Below are 22,016 nucleotides of genomic sequence, written 5' to 3' on the forward strand. Positions count from 1 at the left end.
GTCTGGAAATGTTTTACTTATGTAGATTCTAAATAGGCGCCAAGGCACAACATAATATTTGAGGGGGATCTGACTTCAACAAACATAGTGCCTAAACTATGGTAGGCTAATTACTAGCTGCAAATGTTATGCATAAAGTAAGACCAGTGCCTCTTTGAGGTTGGCCACAATCTGCTAAGGAGAGAATATGTCTAATATAATAGTTGCAGGTGCCTCTGTGGCACAAAGATTAGTTAACAGTTACTGTGTACCAGTCACTCCACTTAACACCTTATTTCTGTAAACTAATCTCAGTAGTGGTCCTCTGCTCTCCTGGATTACACTTGAGAAAAGTGGAGAATCAGCATGAGTAATAAATAGCCAACGGTCATGCCATCCGTGCCAGAACCGAGAGCTGATGCCAAAATCCTGCAAAACAACACAACTGTTGTGTAAGGCCGTGTATAAAGCATACACTTAATAAAAGTATTAAAAAGCTGTGAAAGCATTACAGGAGAAGTGACAGTTCAGCAAGGCCCAGAAGGGTGAGTAGGTTTTTGCAATAAAGGAAAAGAAAAGCTTTTAAGTCAGAATAAATGGCAATTGTTGAAGGGACTAAACTGAGGGACTGCATGGAGGACAAAGCAACTAAAAAGGTACATTCAGTAGAGTGCCAGGACCAGGATCACCATAGCACTGTGTGATCAGGATGTGACATGGGAGCTTTTTGAGAAAGTGAGAGAAAAGATGTGTTTTATGTGTATCTTTATAGAAATAAGTCTTTTGTGTAAGTTAGGAGAACGGGCTACAGAAGGGAGAGCGGTAGTGCAGAGAGAGTAATAATGGGCAAAAGGAAAGATCAATTAAGAGGGAAGGAGCAGCAGGCGCCATGGTTGACCACGAAGGTGGCAAGAAGAAGCCCGTGAAGCTGCCCAAGAAACAGGCCAAGGAGATGGACCAGGAAGATAAAGCATTCAAGCAGAAGAAAAAAGAGGAGCAAAAGAAATTTGAGGAGCTAAAAGCGAAGGCTGTGGGGAAGGGCCCCCTAGCCACAGGTGGAACTAAGAAATCGGGCAAAAAATGAACTGTTCCTTGAGCCTGGGGCAATGGTGATCCTTAATTCCATTCCTGTTTGAACATCTGGATTTCCTGTCATAACATCTCTTGCCACCTATAGTTAGAATGAAGTGTTGTCTTGAAGTCTGTTGTATATTTAATAAACTTTTGTAAAAAAATGATAATAGCACTACCCCCCCAAAAAAAAGATCAATTAAGAGATTAATAATTAAGCTTGAGAAACAATGCTGATCTGAACTGAGGCAGTGAGAGTGGACACAGAATGTGTCAACTCAACAATGAAATTGATAGTTAGTTGGTTGATAAGATGTATAATGGGGTGGGAGACAGAGTTTTAGGATTATTCCCAAGTTACTAACTTGGTAGATACTATTAACTAACAGAGGTATGAGAGAGGGAGTAGGTTCCATTCAACTTTCATTTACAAAACATTCAGGTAGATGTTCAGTTGAACTGAACTGGAACGAAGAAAGAAGAGCAGGCTTGGAGTTACGGAGTGTGAAAGGACCAGTATATGAGTGGTTGTTGAAGCCGTGGAAGTGCTTGAGTCAGGAAAAGCACATAAAAAACCAAGAATAGGTAGACAGAAGTCAACACAGGAAACTGAGAGGAAATGCTCAAATTATGGAAGACAATCAAGGAGACAGGCATACTGGGGGGAAAAATGAAAGAGCTTCAAGAAAGGGTGGCTAGCAGCAGCACACATATTTACTGACAGCCATACAATGTAATATCATACATTTCTTTTCCAGAAGACAGTTTTATCAGCAAAGGATTTTATTGCTCTGGTTTTTAAATAGCTAGTGGTTATAATTGACCATAAGCTCAATGTACACCGACATTTGGGTAACTAACCCATCAATGTTTATCAAACTTTAATATGGACGTGAATCATTAGGAGGCTTGTTAAATTCAGCTTCTGATTCAGCTGATATGTGATGGAGCCCAAATTTTGCATAGCTAACAAACATTGGTGATGTTGATACAAGTGTGTGAACCTCACTTTTATTATAAGGTGGTAGACCAGTTAATGCAAACATAGGCTGCTTTAATAAGAGCACCACATCCAGATCAAAGAAGGCTCTAGTTCCAATGTTCTTCATGATTTGTGATGTAATTTAAAGAGAAGTGGTCAACATACATAACACAGTTATGAAGCCATGACATAGTCTGGTATGAGTATTGTTAAGTTTTACTTACAGAAGGCAACACATAGGAAGAATGTTAAGTTGTCTTTTAATATTTGAAGGAAATAATCTTAACTGTTGCACAGGTCAGCACCTGGACTGATGAATGCAAGTTATAGGAGAGCAGATGATCCATTGAACTGTGTCTTCCCCCTCTGTGAATGTTCGTTCATACAAAGCTTTAAAAGTCAGTGCAGGAAGCCCTGGGCAGATAGCGCAGTTGGTTAGAATGTCCTCGCAATGTGCAGAAGTTGCTGGTTTGATCCTTGGTCAGGGCACATATAGGAACTAATTGATATTCCTCTCTCTCTCTCTTCCTCCTTTCTCTCTCTTTAAAATCAATCAATAAATTTTTAAAAAATGTTAGTGATAGGAGAAATCTCAGAGATCATCTAGTTTAAACTACTCACTAATAAAGTTTATATGTAAAACTGGCTATTGTATTAAAGACTTGATGACTGCCATTTTACTCCAATTATCATTTACATGTATAAACTAGAGTAATTATATACAAATCTTGATTTTAGGGATCAATGTTATAGTAAAAAATATTTAGTGTTTTTTCTCCCACAGAAGTACCATAGGTTTCTGAGACATATAAGGAATTTGCATCTATGATAATATCAGAACACTATCCAGGTACTTACCCTTGGGTTGCACATAATTAAAGAGCTGCAAATCATTTCATTGACCAGCAAATCTCTAGAAGCCTTAGAAGAGTAATTGGGATATCAGCTTAGTATTTATTTGTGCAAAATTCCTGGATGGGAGATCTTAGGCTAGTTATTGCTGAATGTACATCTACTGGACAAGCATGGAACTGAGGACAAGCTGTAAACTTGAGGAGGAGAGAGGGTGGGCTGAAAGGCTCAAGCCATTCCTTGTCGGAGTATTTAAGTAATCTTGGAACCTAAAGTTGATCGCTTTTAACTGCAAGGTGACAAACTGACCTGTTTCCCCCATTGTGCCTGATAGAAAAAGCTACTTTGGAGCTGGAGGGTAAAGGATTTCATGACCTATTTTGATTCCAAGATTTGGCTGAGAATCCACAGTCTAGGTTTTCCAAAATAGATATTGGGAAATACCTTTGATACAGTTCAAGATGAAAAAAAATGATGGTTGCTTTATAGAAAGAACCATTTTCCATAGGCTAATGTTAAAAATAGATGCATGTATGCAAAATAGTTTGCCTTCTCCTATGAAAACAAACCAAATATGAACCTCATGATTTCTGCAAATGTTTTTACATGTCTGTGTGTGATTATTCAGTCATGTCACATTCCCACTTCCTAACTCAATCTTCAGCTGCAATAATTAAGATGAAAAACTTCCCACAAAAGTAATCATTACAAAGAATTTAAATTTCTTTGGGAAAAAAAGACAGTTGAAAAACAAATCACTATGATTTATTACCATACCGGTTTAGACTGCAACAAGACTTAAATCTTGTTAACACAATTTGCCTGCCTTTATTCCACAATGATGGCACAATAAACAGATGAGCCTTACGGAACACAGTAATATTTTGATTTAGCAAAGCATTCACATTAAGCCATCAAAATAGATAATGAGACTCAAAATTCAATAGTTGACATATTATGTCTTCTGGAAGACTCCTAAAGATATTCAACACAGAATTGTTCAGTTTAGGTGCTTTGTTTATGTTTTTCACTTAAGATTTGTTTCTTCTCATAGTGGAGAAGTACTGTAACTCCACTCCTCAGGCTCCGGGGCTTTGATAAGCTAAAACGAAAGAAGTATATTCAGTTCCTTCCCTGATTCTTCTGTTCAAATTCTGGCAAATCAAGTTTTTAAATCACAGCTTTAGGACATAAAACAAAACAAATTCTAGTCAAATTATTCATGTAATTCTTACTCTCCTTTTAATACATACATATAATACCTAGTTGCTGATATGTGAATAATCATTTGAAATGAAAACTGCCAGTCTGGACATTTGGAAGATAGCACTACCGTGGGTGCTATCTTCATTGATATTTTTGTTTGTTTGCTTATTTTTTGTATGTATTTTGTGACACTGGTTAACAAAATTATACACGTTTCAAGGGCACAATTCTACATCACTTCACACTGTATTATTGCCTGTTGACCACCCCAAGTCAAGCCCCTGGTCATCACCATTTGATACAATCTTAAAAGAAAGCATCTGGATAAGGAGATATTGATTGTATTCCTCATTCAAATTAAATATAAAACAATAGAAAATACAATCTTATTTTTTATATTTTGGAAGGGATTGATTCTCTAAATCTGCTTATTGTTTTATTATTATTAAATACATAGACATTTATTTATGTCAAACTAGGTTATTTTATACTAAAATATTTTGTACGCACGTGTCTATCTGAGGATGTCATTGGAGCTGGTTGTCAATCAGTAGGTCCATCAAGAACTTCTCTGAAGAGCTGTGTTAAACTGATCATTTTTCTCTATGATCTCTTTGGTTAACAGGAAATTCAAATATAGGGAGTCCTCGGGTTATGACAGTCTCGTCATATGATGTTACGAGTTTATGATGCTCACTCCCATAAAAACTTTAAAAAATTGAGATGCAAGTGTTTCGGCTTACGCTGTTAGTGTCATACTTATGAACTACATGGGTGAACTAGTTTGGTGGCATGCATTGGAAGAATACATAGTAATGCGGCATATGAGGGAATTGTCGCCCCCCAGTATGCTTACCTACGCCATTTTGTACTGTTAAAAGTGCAAGTGTTCCGTTTGTGTTAGGCTAGGCTATGTTTCAACTTACACCAAAACTCAGGTTATGTCACTATCCCAAGGACTGGAACAGTGTCGTAACTCGAGGGCATCCTGTAGTGTGTAGAGGGTTGTCATGAATTTGATTTATATTAAGAGGTATCATTTAAGAGAGTAATACTAAGCTATTTGGGGGGGAGGGAGACAGAGACACAGAGAGACAGAGACAGGGACAAATAGGAGCAGACAGGAAGGAGAAAGATGAGAAGCATCAATTCTTCATTGCGGTACCTTAGTTATTCATTGATTACTTTCTCATATGTGCCTTGACCAGGGCGCTATAGCAGACCAAGTGATCTTGCTCAAGCTGGTGAGCCTTGCTCAAACCAGATGAGCCTGCACTCAAGTCAGTGACATCGGGGTTTGCATCTGGGTCCTCAGCACCCCAGTTCGACACTCTATCCATTGTACCACTGTCTGCTCAGGCTAAGCTTTTTAAATAGAGTTAAATTTTGTACTTCTTAGTAAACTATTATTGAATAAATGTAAAAACATTACAAAATTTATAATATATTATTTTATTCAGATGAAAATACTTTTACAAAATTATTTTAACTTTAGCTTGAAAAATTATTGTACTCTCTACTTAAGTTCTACAAATGAATGAGAACAGCATGAGATCTAAGATTTCTCTACAAATGGGCAGAATATCTGCAACTCACCTATTACTGGATAGTGTTAACAACTTTTTACATTGAATCTATAAAAAGATTTAACAAAAGCTTTTATAGGGCCATAAATATTTAGTTTGTAAGTATAAAAATGGAAATAGCTTATTTTAGTAGCAAAAAATAAACATTTAAGCAAAATTTAAATTGTGAGAATAACAATTTATAAAATTTATAATATTAAATAGTTTTTAATATCAGGATACAACAGTGAAGGGGAACTAAATCTCAGAAACAAAATTTCAACATGAAGTTTATTTGCTAATAACATCTAATGGAAGGGATATATTTTATACTATGAACTTTGGAGGCTGATAGTTTAGGAATAAAGAATACCTCAGAGAGAGGCTTGGGATAATTCCCATTCTCACTTTTTTTTTTTAATATTGCAAATGTTTTTATTTAAAATTTTTTTAAATTTTATTTATTCATTTTTAGAGAGGAGAGAGAGAGAAAGAAAGAGAGGGAGAGAGAGGAGAGAGAGAGAGACAGAGAGAGAGAGAGAAGGGGGAGGAGCTGGAAGCATCAACTCCCATATGTGCCTTGACCAGGCAAGCCCAGGGTTTCGAACCGGAGACCTCAGCATTTCCAGGCCGACACTTTATCCGCTGCACCACCACAGGTCAGGCCCCATTCTCACTTTTATTTCCAAATGTATTATTGAAATAAAATTCTAAGCCTCCTCACTAATATGGCTAACTTTGAAGAGAAGCAGAGGAGATAGCATTACCTTTGTCTATTGTGAGTACAGGGGCAAGGGAAAATGGTTTCTGGGGAGATTTTAATGAAATGTGGAAATTGAAAAGTGGAAACTGATGGCCTGAAATGAAAGTACAGCTTCAGGGTCTTCATACTGAGTTATGTGTCAGATCTAAAACCTATTTTATCTGTCCCTTTCTCCTACTCCATGAAGATTCGATACATGCTTCTATCAGAGTGAATCCTAGCAAAAGACATTTTGCAAAAGAGCTGAGCAGAATTCGTTTATCAAAGGTTGAACATTCTTTGATAAAAGAATTGCTCTCCAACTCCTTCCTCCAAGGTAACAAAAATCTAAACAATATAATGGTTCCTCCTGGCAAATAAGTTTTAGAAAAGTAAAAAGGGAATCAAGAATTTAGTCTCCCACCTGACTAGACAGTGTCACAGTGGACAGAGTCCCACCCTGGGAGGCTAAGGACCCAGGTTTGAAATCCTGAGCAGGGTCGCCGGCTTGAGCTTGGGATCATAGACATGATCTCATGGTTGCTGGCTTGAGCCCAAAGTTGCTGGCCTGAGCAAGAGGTCACTGGTTCTGTGTAGCTCCCTGTCAAAGCATGTACGAGAAAGCAATCAATGAACAACTATAGTGCCACAACTCCAAGTTACTGATCCTTCTTTCTCCTTTCCTGTCTTTCCCTGTCTGTATCACTTTAAAAAAGAAAGAAAGAAAGAAAGAAAGAAAGAAAGAAAGAAAGAAAGAAAGAAAAGAAAAGAAAAGAAAGAAAAGGAAGGAAGGAAGGAAGGAAGGAAGGAAGGAAGGAAGGAAGGAAGGAAGGAAGGGAGGGAGGGAGGGAGAAAGGAATTTGGTCTCCTTACACCATGCATTATGGTAGTGATCAGAAAAAAATTAAAGGCATGGAAATTATGGAAATAACCTTATGCTAAAAAAAGAAAAAGAAAGGAAGGGAGGAAGGACAGAAAAGAGAGGAGAGAAAGAGAACAAAATTTGGAAAAAAAAATAACCTAAAGAACAGAAAAAAATTACCCAATGCATTCATGTTTAAAAAGTCTACTATAATGAACAACGCATTTTTATTAAATATTTTAACGTTTTTGTATTAATTAAATGTTTATTAAAACACAAAATAAATAATATAATAAACATTAAGGATGGTTATTGAGTTGTAAAAGTTTTTTATATTGAATATATTCTAGATACAAGATGTTAACGAGATTCATGAATTGCAAATATTTTCTATCTTATGTGGGTTATCTTTTCCATTTTATTGGTAATGGAACTGAAGCACAAATGGTTTTTTTAATTTTGATGACGTCCACTTTATATTTTTCTCTTGATATCATATCTGAGAAATATATAATTGCCCAAATTAAGGTCATCAGAATTTTCTCCTATATATCCTCACAAGAGTTCATAGCTGTAGCTTTTACATTGAGATCTTTGGTTTATTTTGAGTTAATTTTTGTGTACGGTATACAGAAAGAGTCCAAATACATTCTTTGCATATCCAGTGTTTCTAGCAACATTGTTGAAAAGAATACTCTTTCACTATGAGCATAAGTAAAGGGTTTATTTCTGGACATTCTATCCACTACTTTATTTGTTTAAACTTATCAACCTAACCACACTATTTTCATAACTTTGTAGTAAATTTTGGTATCAAGAAATGTGAATCCTCCAATCTTGCCATTTTTTAAAAAGATTTTTTGGTTCTTTAGGACCTCTTTGATTTCCATATGAATTTTAAGATCAGCTTTGAATTTTCTTCATTTAAAAAAGCCATTGGCATTGTATATGTAATCTAAAAATTAATAAGTTCTTAATTTTATAAGCCATACTTCCTACCAAAATACCTCTTGCTTACATTTTACATAGATGAATACTGAATAGATTTACTATATAATGGCTTAGCAGGTATGAAGGAACTTGGATTTGGCGTAAGTGGCCTCGCAGCTGATGAAGCAGAACACAAAAGGATGTAATTAACAGTTTAATAGACAAGAAGAGAAATGGTGGAAGTAGGTAAGAGTAGGAACGGTGTTCCAAAAAAAGAACCCAGCATGTGTTGGCACGGGGATGCGCGGGAATACTGCGCTGCTGTTTCCAGGAAGCCGTGAGTAGTCGCGGGAACTCTATTTTCGGTTGGATGAATGCGAGGTGAGTCAAGCGAAAACAGATGAGGAAATTTTGAGTCATCAATTACTGATACGTCTATATGTCCACATTCCAAAGACTTCTAAATTTTGCCTCAAAATTTTTAACCATACTATTAAAAAGTATTAATTTATATTTCATTATAAATGAAATATAAATGAATTAGCATATCTCTTTAACTTAAAAAACTGAGACACAAGATGGGGTTGGTAGGAAAACCATTAACTGGAAAATAAAACATACTTTCAAAGCACTGTGAAAGAGGAGGAACATGGAATCACATCACAAAGAATATTTATTTTTGTCATGTTGGCAAGTGCCCTGACATAACCAGTAGACTGAACTAATTAGAACCAAAAAAATGTACTCAATTCCCATCAACTAATTCTTTCATTTTACAGGTTAGGTAGCTGGAGTTCAGAGATATAATTATACTGCAGTATGACAATGTTTATAATTAATATATTTCTGGGAGCATAGAAGAAATGGTACCGTAGGCTGCTGGTGGGAATTAAAGAAGAAACGTTTCATTGAAGAGTGACATCTGAGTGTGGAGCTGAGGAAATTACTGAGTAGACTAGGGTAGGAACCATGCGTGCTCCAAAGAGAACGCGGCATGAGCCAGCACAGAGATGGGAGAGAATGCTGGTATTTTCAGGAAACCCTAAGTGTCACCAGAACGTATATTAGGCTTGACGGTGTAAAATGAGTGGAAACAAAATTATAATAGATTTTCAGTGCTTTGAAAAAAACTACACTTTAATCTTGCGAGTTCCATTGTAAAATTTCCACCCACCTGCCATATCTGGATTTGTTTCCTTTCTCTTCAGTGTGTAGGGTGGATCAGACGGGAGCGACACTAGAGGCAGGGAGATTGGAAAAAGATCTTTGCAGTAAAGTGGGGGCGGGGGGAGATGAGGTTCTAAATTAGACAGCAGCTACAGAAATGGACAGGTGGGCACGAGTGCAGAGAAACTGAAAAGGCAAAGTCAATGGGACTGCCGGGATCAACACAGAAAAAGCATGAAGGGAAAACAAGGTAAAGCAAACGAGCTATTATATTATCAATATTTTTACTCTTTCCTATGAATGCAAAAGATCCTGATATTTATGAGGTTTAAATGCCTTTATAATAAGAAATTAAAATAGTTTAAAATACCACAGTCCTTTTGGAGGTAAGTGTATTACATAATATGAAGTGTATGATACTAAGTTATATTAAGTAACACTTGTATTTTCTGCCCTTCCTCAAACCCAGTCACAAGCATAAGAAAATGAGTTATGCTTCCACAGTGTAGATTCTCATTACTGGTATCTGTACCTTTTCAAAGTGCATACTTTGATGAAGAAAGGGACAAGATGTAGAAGTGAAAAATATAAACACGAGAGCTTTCCTTATGCCAATTACGCTTCCTCTTTTATTTTATAAAATCACTAGGCAAAACAGTCCATCCCTTGGGGACAAAGGCACACCCCACGAAACAAAGCAGCTTGGCGTAAATATAGTCAACACATTTTTGGAATTCTGAGAAATTACAGTCACAACCTGTGCCATCAATGGACTGACCCCTTTGTTTTCTTTCTTGGTGAAATGCTCAGTAAGAACTATGAGTAAGTATTAACAGTTAGGTTCACACCCTTCCCACCCACTGACTGGCAATGGTGTGTGGGACTGCTACCTTTATAGAGTAATTTCTTTTGGCTTTCAACATTTCATAAGTGAACAGAAATAAATATTAAAAAATAAAAGGGAAAGACGTCCCATTCAATGGTCGGAAATGCTGGTTTAAATAAAGTTACACGAATCATTTACTGTTAAGATGTGATGGAGTATGCTAATGAGAGTTGTGAATTGCCAAGAAGACATGGAGCAGTGTATTTTCAGGGGAATAGAGCTAACTGTATCTAGCAAACCTTATACAGCTGGGACAAAATTATGAGATGGCAAGTCAATAAATAGAACATGGATGTTCATTTTATTTATTGTTTTTTAATTTTTTATGTGGTTGGGCACAGCATAGGACTGCCAGATAGAAAAATATCAAAAAAGTATACTTCTTATAATAAGTGTCTGAAGACAGCATAGCCCTGTCTCAGGTGAGGGGAAAGGCAGAGATGGGACACCAGCTCTGAATAGAAATCTACAGTTGAAATTAAGGATTCACACCTTGAAGTGTCTTGTGCAAAATGCATTAATCCAGATGCCAAATCAATTTAGGCTCATCCCATTTAGGATTTGCCACTGATAATAAAGACATGAGTGGAAAGTTATAGTAGGTTTTTTTTCCAGTTACTATATATCATTAAACATTTCATAAATCACATAGCAATTATCAAGTCATTTGCAATTTAATTTGCCAGATATCAGTATCCAGATCAGTGAGAAAAAGAAAACTACTGCTCAAAAGCCTTGGAGACAAGAAGCAGGGAAGCCTCAACAGAAATGTTCACTTTCCACCTGTCTTTTAAACCGACATCAACTTTTGCATAATAAAGATTCATGGTAACATGAAACTTGATTGCTTTCATTTTCTAGGAGTTTAAGAGACAAATCTTGCACACACATACACACATTCACACACACACACACACACACACACACACACACACACACACACAGTTTCTCCCCAAAATAGCTGCTTTCTTTTATTTGGTGATTCATTACATTTTTAATTCAAATAGCCACCACATAACCTAGGCACATTATTAAGCATTTTACAAGCAAAGTACTTTACTGATTTTTTTTTCAATGGCCAAAGAGTACAATACGTGAATGGGTTAGAGGATATGCTTCTGTACATTAAAATATTCATGTTTATATAGGTGTGTGGAAAAGAGTTTAAAGAGAATAGAACCAGAACATCACAATAAATAGATGTATTCCTACAGGACAGCAGAGCACACTTAGGAAGCTGGCGAGTGTCTCTCTTCAAGGTGCTTTATGTTCTTCTGAGCTAGGCTCAAGTTTCCCAAAATAAGGTTAGGGGTTAGTAATGACTGGAGCCCAACGCCTATTTTCATACCTCACCTATTATTTGCATCTCCGATAATAGGAGTGGAGGGTAGGATAACTTACTTATTTTCCAAAGTCTTTGCAACTCACCAAATTCTATTTATTTCCCACTTCAATCTTTTAAAATGCAGATTAATCTAAGCTCTAGCACCATACAAGAATGAAATATATGTATTTTTGTCAGAGCAACAATATTTTATATCATCTTTGTTCCTCTGGCTTTAACAATTCTGTTTAGAAAAATTTACCAAGCTAAAAATAGTTGATCAAGGTTGTCATAAAAAAAAACAACAACGAATATTAAATACCTTTGGTAAAAATAGATATATTTAACAAGATTAGAAAAGCAAACAGTTATAATGTCAAAAGAGAATATAAAAATGTACACAATGAAACAAATAAACCAACTTATAGATAAAGTGAAGATAAGGCCACTCTTCTTTTCAGGTTTGTCTCTTCCAAACCATGAACATAGTGTTCTTGTCTTCTGAATGGTAGAACTCTTTACAAGAAATATGGAAATCCAGTCTTTCTTGTCAGCATGGCACAAGTTTGATTTATAACAACACCGTTCCTTTTCTTAAAACCAAGTTTGTAGACCATAGAATACTCTTGTTTATCTATGTGAATATAAGGAAAAAATTCCAGATTTCTGTGACTTTAGGTCCAGAATATGGAGCTGGAGAGTTAAGAAGCAAAGGCAATAGAATCAGGTGCTCATTTGCACACAATTTTTTTTCCTGTACTGACATTAACCTTAGTCATATCAAGACAACTGAAATAGAGAACACAGCCAGCTGAGTAAGTGCATGGTAATGCTGTAACTAGCTAGTGATCTACAACATTTAATATGTTTTTGACGCCCGGAGACCTTTCCTCCTGTCATTTGGGCCTCCTCTCAAGGGAGCTGTTGCACAACTCCTAATTCCGGTTGATGTCTCCTCTTTTAAAACACACTGTAAATCCTGAAGGATGAAAGGTCCCTGAAGCAAACAACTGAGATTATGGATGGCGATAACGCATCAGTTCTCTAACAGAATCAGTCGTGGAGCTGGACTGTTCTGGAAGGAGGCGGTGTGTGGTGATGCGTTATCCTCCTGTGTTCCCTCTGCACACACAATCACACTCCTCATGGTGCTCCAGGGCTACGTCAGTGAGAGATTTATGCAATCCCCTGACACCAATCTTTGGTCTCAACTGAAGGACCTGAAGGGAACAAGTAAAGCACTGTTAATTATCAGCCTATGTCTCTGATTTATGATTCCACAGATAAGTAACACTTCAGAAAGCAAATGTGGAACTCAACAAAGACTTAAAATTTTCCTTTTTGTTCTAGTGAAGGCATTACAAAGACATCCCCTCACCGCTCAGATAATCATAAATGATCAATTTCTTTTTATGAAAGAAAGAATATTTTAATACCAACTCTTTGGAAGGATTTTCTCCTGCATCAGAGTAAAGAACAGTCCTTAAATTGAAAGGCTCGTGAGACACTCTTTGTGTTACTCATTTAACTACACTGGAGAGAATTCCACCTTCATTAGGTATTTTGGAACTGCTACTGTGTTATTAATTTTTTTGTTTGTTATTTTCTTTCATTCATTCATTTATTCACACATTTAACAAATATTTATACTTGACCAATACACATAAGTCCTGCAATACGGTGAAAAGAAACATGATCACTTTGCAGCTGAGTTAGCTCAATTATGCCACTCATTAATTTTCTTGGCTATACTTCAAGTCCTCTATAAACTTGATGAGATGGATTAGATGTACTTCATAGACATCAGCCTCCGTCACAGATAATTCTCTGCAGCTGGATCCTACTGTGCAGTACGGGGGTTTGGCAATAACAATAAGGACTCCATCTAATGAGGTTATTTGCAGTTCGGATTGCTGATATTTTAAATAAAATATATAGTAAAATAGACACTGATGCTAAACATATTTCCTTTCACTCTGTGACAAAAGGCCATTGTTATATATTCTATAAAAGATTATCTGATGTACTTGAAAAGAATTACATAGTCAATGTGTCTGTATTACATTTTATTTTATATAACAGTAATGATAAATTTTTAGGAATTATGTTTTTTGGATTATAAAACAACACTAGAGTACATAATAACATGATGTCTAGTTTTTTGGGTCTCTGGTTATGACACATACCTTCACAGAACAACTTCCAAAAGTTCCTGGAAATGTTCATTAATCCAACAAGGCACAAGTCAAGTCTTATGACTGTGCTGCTTGAAGATTTAAAAAAAAAAATTGAGAATGTATACCTCATTTGGAGAATGTGGTCATAATAAAGGTTAACTAGTTAACATTTTTGGAATGCTTATGGGGGCTAGCCACTATAATAAAGATTTTACATACTTTAACTCACAAGAATTCTATGAAGTAATTTACTACGATTCTCCCCATTTACACATGGGCAAATAGAAGCTTAGCGAGAATAAGTGACATTGCCAAGATTTGAACTTTGGCCAAATATGAATCATTAGTGACAGATAATAATCATATAAGGATTCAGAATATTAGTAATCATATATTCTAATCATTTAGTAACTTTGTAGAAAGTTAAACTATAAAGACTTGTAATAAATATGAGAAATAGCCAACTTTTAAATGAGATTTTCTAATACATCTCATTTTTCTAGAAACAGTTACTAAAAATATATTATTTTAATGGGAAACTTAACCCAATGACTATTGAATATTTTTTTTATGTGTCAGTACTGATTTACTGTTTTTGTACAACATAATGCGGCATCAAAATTAAATACTTCTAGATACTGGTGCTATATCTTATTATCACACCCTTGTTACCAATTATTTCTGGAATGAGGTTAGGTAGACAGATAAATTGCAATATTAACATAAGCAATGTGTTTAATTCCTACCTCCACTTGTATACATTTTCCCAGTTGGCAGGCGAAAAAATTACTACAAAATGTAATTTAGAGAGGCTACCGTACGCAGTCCTCACAGTCAGCAATGCTGGGCTACACACCTACAATCCTTCCTTCCTCTAGCCCTGCTTATGTCAAGATGCATTCACCAAATAAAAGCCCATCTTATCCCCTAGTCTTCGTCTAATCATGTTTGTGGAGATTTACAAATAGCAGAAGAATCTCTCAATGTGATGTTGAACTCTTGGATAAGAAATTCTAAGACATGGTGCTGGGATGATAATTATTGTTTTCCATCTTAATTCTATTTGAAGTTCTAACTTGAGAAGAGAAAGTTAGCCTTGACATGTGACCAGCAGGTCCCAATATTATTAAAGATGATAATTTGTTTTTTAGTACATGGCTTATGACACCAGAAAAGAAACCAGGCAGAAGCACATCTCACAAAATTTTGAGGAAGAGGTTCAAACTAAAATGATAAGTTCATGAAAAATAATCCAGGGAAAAGCTAAAACCAGAGACTGTGGAAAAGAATAGATTAAGTACTGAAAAAACCATCAAGGGATAACTGCACATGTTTAATTACCTAAAGTGTGCAGAGTGCTTTTAAATTTTGGGATGGCATAGAACCTTGGAGGATGGAACTCAGTACCAGAGTAAGTCAATTGAATTGTATATTTTCCCCCAAAACAAATAAGTGTATGCCAAAAAAAAGGTATGACTATACTTTATGTCATGAAAACATGAAATTAAATATATGAAAAAATATAAAGGTAAAAATCATTAAACTAATTAAAAATGAAAAGAGGAGGGGTTTACTGTCTGAATATCCTATAAATCCTTTTGCCAGAAAGACAATACCCTTCCTATGTCTGGGAAAAACTTATTAAATCTTTATTGCTTATTTACCATAATTGAAAACTAAGGCTATACACAGAGGGAAAAATGAAGACACGTGAGAGGAAAGCTAGAATATACGTATTAAGAGCTTGAACTGTGCTAGATCTTGTTCTGTGTGTTTTGTAATACCACTCACTGAATCCTCACAATAAGAAAGGAAGGTCGGAAGCTCACTTTACAGGTGAGTAAACTGATGCACAGGGGATTCAGTGACTGGCTCAGTGTCACATCGCTGACAAATGCCATATTCAAACTCTGGAGGTCTGGCTTTGGTGTCTGTGCTCGTCAGCACCACACTATAATGTGATCTTTGTTCTTCTCAATTTGGTAGAAACAAATAAAAATAAACAACAGTTATGAAATACTGTAGTAGAAGTTCTCTAACAAAGAGACCTTTAAAATTCCACACATGCATAAAGAAGGATGAACTAGTTATACTGAGATTGGCAGGAACTAAAAAATGTTTTAGGAAGAAGTAGTATGTAACTTTATACATACACACATGTGTGTGTGTGTGTGTGTGTGTGTGTGTGTGTGTATAGTTTCTGTCTTGCTGTTCTCAAAAATCCTATTTGTGAGATAGAAAAATATTTAAGGTCATATATGTATATATGTGTGTGTGTGTATATATATATGGGCTAAAATATGTCTTCTAATAAAAAGTATCTGATGAGTGACATAAACATAATTATTAATAATATTATTTTATTATGCTATCATATTACGTTACAGCATTATAACATATTATTTTTATATTTTATGAGCATTTTAATGTTCTAAATTTATTTTTGATACAATGACAGATGAAGGAGAAAAAAACCTAGAACTTTCAAGCTCTGTCTTTGCTTCTGCTTTCTCCATGAGCTGGATGGAATAATTCTCAAAGTGAGAATAAAAACAGCACTCATCAAAGAGAATTAAAGCCGAAGATATGCTTCACTTTAAATAAGTTAAATCTCTAAAGCCAAATTAATGGTATTCAAAGATTTGATGCTTATAGTAACATTTTAAAGTTAGCTTTAAAAAATAATTTTATTTGGCCCTGGCCAGTTGGCTCAGTGGTAGAGCGTCGGCGCCTGGCGTGCAGGGGACCCGGGTTCGATTCCCGGCCAGGACACATACGAGAAGCGCCCATTTGCTTCTCCACCTCCCCCCCCTTCCTCCCTGTCTCTCTCTTCCCCTCCCGCAGCCAAGGCTCCATTGGAGCAAAGATGGCCCAGGCGCTGGGGATGGCTCCTTGGCCTCTGCCCCAGGCGCTAGAGTGGCTCAGGTCGCGGCAGAGCGACGCCCCGGAGGGGCAGAGCATCGCCCCCTGGTGGGCAGAGCGGCATGCGGGAGTCTGTCTGACTGTCTCTCCCCGTTTCCAGCTTCAGGGAAAAAAAAAATTATTTATTCAGGAGTCATATTAGACTAAGAACTGATTTCCAAAATATAAGACTGAGAAAACTTTAGGCCTTGGAAATTATGAATTACACCAAATAAAAAATCCTTTTTTAAAAAAATAGTGTAATTTGATCATTAACAAAAAGATGATCACAGAAAAATTGAAGATAAAAAATTAAGACATGGTTATTACTAGAGATATTTGTGGAAAATGTGAAGTAGGTAACTGTATAATTATATTCATAAACACACACACATTAGAGATGTGTGAAGCTTACATATAATTGCACATCTAAAGGTATATATGTGTGCATGTAGATAATGCATATATAATCAGCCCTATCCGAAGATTAGAGAGTAATGGATTAATGTCACACTGGAAGAAGGCCAGAGGAGCTATAAGCAGTACCCACAGCCTATCCCCACAAAAGAGTTTTACCTGAGACTTTAAAGCAGATATTACAAATTCTGTTTGAAGTTCTAACATGAGAAGAGAAAGTTAGCCTTGAGATGTGACCAGCAGGTCCCAGTGGCAAATTCCTGCATAACCCTAAAAATAATGCTAGTTGAATAGAAATTTGCCAGAGTAAGGTGGAGGACTAACTTAAGTCACTGAAAGTATGATATAGAATCAGCTGGTTAAAAAAGCAAATACAACTGGTCTGGAATTTATAGCTCTGAGAATGGTGGTTATAAACCCAGGACTTGTTGGCTAAATCAAATCCCCAAATATACTTTGTTTAGTAAGAACCTGTTTTAGAAAGTTCAAAATTACATGATTTTAGGTGGAAAAAGACCACTAAAGTTTAATTCCTATTTTCATTATATCTTTTATATTGGGACATTCAACTCTAAATCAGTCTAGCATTCAAAGTATTTTAAGTTTACTTTGTTTTAGAATTACTATATTGAGGATTTCCTCTTGACTCGATATCCCAGTTCACGGAGTAGCAGTAAGTCTGGCCACTGGGCATAGCCCTGGCTGGAGCTCCCTGAGCCGCCAAGCTCAAAATTACTGCTTCCTGAAACTGGAGAGGAGACAGTTCCCAGCACAAGGCTCTTTAGGAGAATGTAGTGTAGAAATAAAAGTAGAACATGAGTAATGGCAGTAAATAGTCCTATTTTTAATCACAGGCTTCTAGTTTGGGTTGTTAGCTTCTAAAAATTGCAATCTAGTAATTGTCGTGGAATAAAGCGGCTAAAAAAAAGAACCAGAGAATTATATTTTACAGCATTTTATTGAGGTTCAGTAGCCTGCTGAAGGTTACAACAAGTTCATGGTAGATCTAGGATGGGAACAGGGTCTGTTGTCTTCGAATCCAGTGCATTTTCCCCCTACTCGATCCGCTGCCAACACATTATTGTTGAGAGGCAGGACAACCATGCCTTATGCAGTGCGGCTTAAGACATTGTCCATGTTTAGATTACTTAATAGATAAGAGTTTCACTGTTGTCTTTATGCAAGTGAAAAAAGTAATAATTTTATTTATTAAGCAGATATTTATTTTTATTCTTTTATTTGGTGGAAAAAAAGTAAAAACTAATGAAATGAGGCTATGTTGAAATGATGTCAGAAAAGCAGCTTTTGGCTTGGTATAATGTGAATGTTTTGTAAAAATCAAAGTTAACTTATCAAGAAAAGATTGCTTCCTGGTGTGTGCATGCTACGTGATGTTCTTACAGACAGGGTGGGATAGAATTTGGGGTATTCTAGCACTAATGACAATTTGGCGTGTATAAGTTCTAAGGTTTCCAAGGCTCTGAAGAGCAACAATTACTAAGATTTACTCTTTGATTTTTCTTGATTCTATATAAAGAGATTAAAGGTTGAAGAGTCCATCAAAGGATTAACATGTTATATGGGGAAACATGAATTATAGGAAGATTGATAGAATTATGAGTATGTCTTTCTTGGGAATCATATGTGTCCACATTGCCCCAAATAGAAAAATAAATATCATAGATCTTCTTTCTGCAAAATAGTGTCTCTTTAAAATATTGCCCTTCTTATTCTGAAAGTTGAAGAGTTTCACCCATATTTTACCCTATAAAATAACACATTTTGTTTTTCGTATGAAAGATAAAAACTTCATTGACCATCCTTGATGTACTATCAGAGGATAAGCTTTCAAAATCCTTAATGTCTGAGTTTTTGAGTTAAAAGACCGAATTTTTAAAAGTGAAAATATTTTGCCAACCTTTTTTTTAAAATATGAATGCTACATCTTTCCAAACAAAAGTTTATTCCAGACATACTTTTTGTTATTTTAAAGTAATAAAACACCCAAAGGAACCTGAAAAGAAAATGATATACCTACCTCGTGATATTTTTTAGTAACTTTGCTTGGGACACATTGACACTCATTGCAATTGTGGAGACAACAGGCACAGTTTCCACCACAGCGTTTAACCAGGAGGCAACCTGGCCAGAAAATAGTATCGGTTCTCTTTAGTTCTTCCCGTATGGACACCGAGAAGTTACGAGGTGTGCAGCTGTACAATCTTACCTCCTCTTTTAGAAGGTTCAGATCCACCACTACATGGCATACAAGAAAGAAAAAAATAGATGTTCACGCTTTGAACCTGAATGTATTTCGTTACATTCTTTTCATAAAGAAATCTATTTCATGAACAACAATCCTAACAATGTCCCTTCTTATTTTAACTAGGTTTTGGGGCTCCGCTGCTTGCAAGTTGGACTTTCTAGTTTGTAGTAAACAAAGCTTTATTATGACTCAGTGACCAATAAAGAGATGGCATTGTGCAATGTGAAGAACAGAGCCAACAAAACAGTTGAGAGCTATAAATAGGGACCTACAGAGGAAAAAGGGGACCACACCCTTTAACCTTAGTAAAAAAGCAAACAAGGAGACTATTGGAGGGAAGAATAGAATATAAAATGATGAATACTTTGATTAAGAAATAAATGCAATTTTTAAAAGGATTACTAGCTTATGTAATCAATAAAGAACAACTTAGAGAAATTTGTTGACAGAACTTCCTATAATCTTTCTGACAATAAGAATCATAAAATGTAAAAAGGAAATGAAGAAAATGAAATTTTGAAGTGAAAAATAAAGATATATTTTAAAAGAGCAGAGGATGTTGGAAAACTCTGCTATTGTTGCATTGAGAATTTCTGGTCTTTGAAATTTAATTTAACTCAGATTTCTATTCTCCTCCTTCTAAAGTTTGAAAGAAATGTCTGATTTATAAGCATTGTCTCTATTCTTTTAACAACTTGGTTAACTATGTTGTGCTTTATTCTTTAAAAGAATACCTATTTGTCAAGACCGAACAAAATATCCTTTCATCAGATTGTTGCAGTAAATTCTCAAAGAACCATTGTTTTTAACCACAAAATGATACTGCCTCAGTTAAATTACATCAACATAACATGTAATGTCTGATATAAATTTATATATAACATATAAGTAGTAGTTAGTTAATATTAGGATAAGCATTTCTAATATAATTTTCACTTCTGCTTTATAGTTTTGCCATTTTTTTCTCTAAAAATATTCAAATAAAAACAATGCCAATAAAACTGAAGAGTTTTGGATAACCTATATATAATTCATCAGTGCTTTGTTCCCTCAAAAATAAAGATTTCATTAAAATTTAGGAAAATTATCTAAAATATAATAAATCTAGTTAATACCATTTTGTTAATATTGGAAACATTATAAACAAGAATTGAAAAAAAAGAAAAAATGTTTTTTGGTTAAAGACTGCTTCAAATAATAATCATCACTATGTAAAATTTAAGTGCCAGTATTTTAAAATCATTTTAAAATGGCAAAGTAATTATGAATCAAATGTTTATTTTCTTGGTTGTTATACTGTATATGTGATCATATTTTTCTAAAATGTCAAAGGGAGCTAATGCATTCTCAATAAATGTATTAAAAGGTATGCATATACAATCATAAATTATAAGAACATATAATGTATATGATTGACTAAAACCTTGGTCAAGTTTAGCAAAACACTAAGAAATGCTAACTCAATAGGTTCCTTTCATTATCTTATTCAGTTAACAATTTTTTCCAACTCAGTGGTAAAAACCACTGTTTTATTTGGGTATTTAAAGATTTCCTTTTTATCTGAATAATGATCCTGTGAAAGTAAAGCTTCTGAATATTTAAGAGGAAATAAGTTCATTCTTTTGAGTGTTATAAAAGACTAATTCATCTCTAATAAAATCATTGAGATATTAAATCTAATTTCATTTTGCATAACTAATAGTATATTTTCATATTGCCCTTTTATTGTTAAAGCTATATATGAGCTGATTGAAATCTTTTATCTGGGTAAGAATGGAGAAACCTGAAACATTCACACACATACAAAAGCCAGTTACCCAAATTTGCAATGCTTATTTAAGATTTATACTTCTTTAGAATGTGAATGAAGCTCTTAGCTTTGAAAGGATATTCATCTACCTCAAATAGTTTTAAACACACTATTTCATGAAACTAGAAAATGAGACTGTATATGTTCACTTTAAAATGTTTACTTAACCACAATAAAAGGTTAGATAGATTTCCCAAGTGAACTAAGTTATGATACCTGCTACAATGTGAAAATTTAAACACACTTTCAACTTAGCTTCCACTCATTTATCATGTTTGACACAAAAGTCAAAAGCCCTTTTTAACTACTAGTTAAGCCTGACTTAGAAAATATGGTATTTTTTTTTCTGTAGTAGCATGGTATGAATGAAAACTCTGAACCAGAGGAAAAAAAGAAAAATAGTAAAAAAGAAAAACATCAGTGCTGTCCACTTTGGGCTAAAAATATAATAAAAATTTTAAATTTGATAATCTACGTGAAAGTTACGCTTTCTACTTCTAAACTCAAACTCATCTAAGCTTCATTATAATAAATCCTGTGATTATAAATTAGATCACAAATTCTCACTATTTTGCAGAATTTCTAGCCAAAAAGAAAGGAAAGAAAGAGAAAGAAAGAAAGAAAGAAAGAAAGAAAGAAAGAAAGAAAGAAAGAAAGAAAGAAAGAAATAAGAGAGAAAGAAAGAAAAAAAACTAAGTAGGGATAGAAAGATCATGCCTTAACGTTTTCAAAACTTAACTGAAACATTATGGAAGTTTTCCTCTGCAAAATATTTGTAAAGCTCAACATTTAAACTCCTTATTTCCTTTTCAAAACTATCTCCTAAGATGTTACATACATTGATTTGTCTTTCTTGAGGGATAATGGTTTTGAGCATGA

General features: G+C 35.0%; 2 protein-coding genes across 2 annotated transcripts in view; one reads left to right on the forward strand and one right to left on the reverse strand.

Moving 5' to 3' along the window:
* Window positions 1-868: 868 nt before the first annotated feature.
* On the forward strand, window positions 869-1,063 carry LOC136320246 (translation machinery-associated protein 7-like). The gene has a single exon (XM_066253439.1). It carries the CDS (start codon window positions 869-871, stop codon window positions 1,061-1,063), a length of 195 nt encoding a protein of 64 aa, XP_066109536.1.
* An 11,383-nt stretch (window positions 1,064-12,446) lies between these two features.
* The window catches only part of PDGFC (platelet derived growth factor C), a 207,362-nt gene continuing 197,792 nt past the window's right edge, over window positions 12,447-22,016 (reverse strand). The window contains exons 5-6 of the mRNA XM_066279723.1: window positions 19,100-19,317; window positions 12,447-12,786 (exon numbers count right to left, since the gene is read on the reverse strand). Coding sequence (XP_066135820.1) covers window positions 12,670-12,786; window positions 19,100-19,317 — 335 coding nt within the window. The 3' untranslated portion in view covers window positions 12,447-12,669. The remainder of the gene's footprint in view (window positions 12,787-19,099; window positions 19,318-22,016) is intronic.

The sequence above is a fragment of the Saccopteryx bilineata genome, chromosome 1 (assembly GCF_036850765.1).
Source record: "Saccopteryx bilineata isolate mSacBil1 chromosome 1, mSacBil1_pri_phased_curated, whole genome shotgun sequence".
Classification (NCBI taxonomy): domain Eukaryota; kingdom Metazoa; phylum Chordata; class Mammalia; order Chiroptera; family Emballonuridae; genus Saccopteryx; species Saccopteryx bilineata.

Coding starts and splice junctions, on each gene's coding strand:
- LOC136320246 (XM_066253439.1), top strand. CDS start 869: ATGGTTGACCACGAAGGTGGCAAGAAGAAGCCCGTGAAGCTGCCCAAG.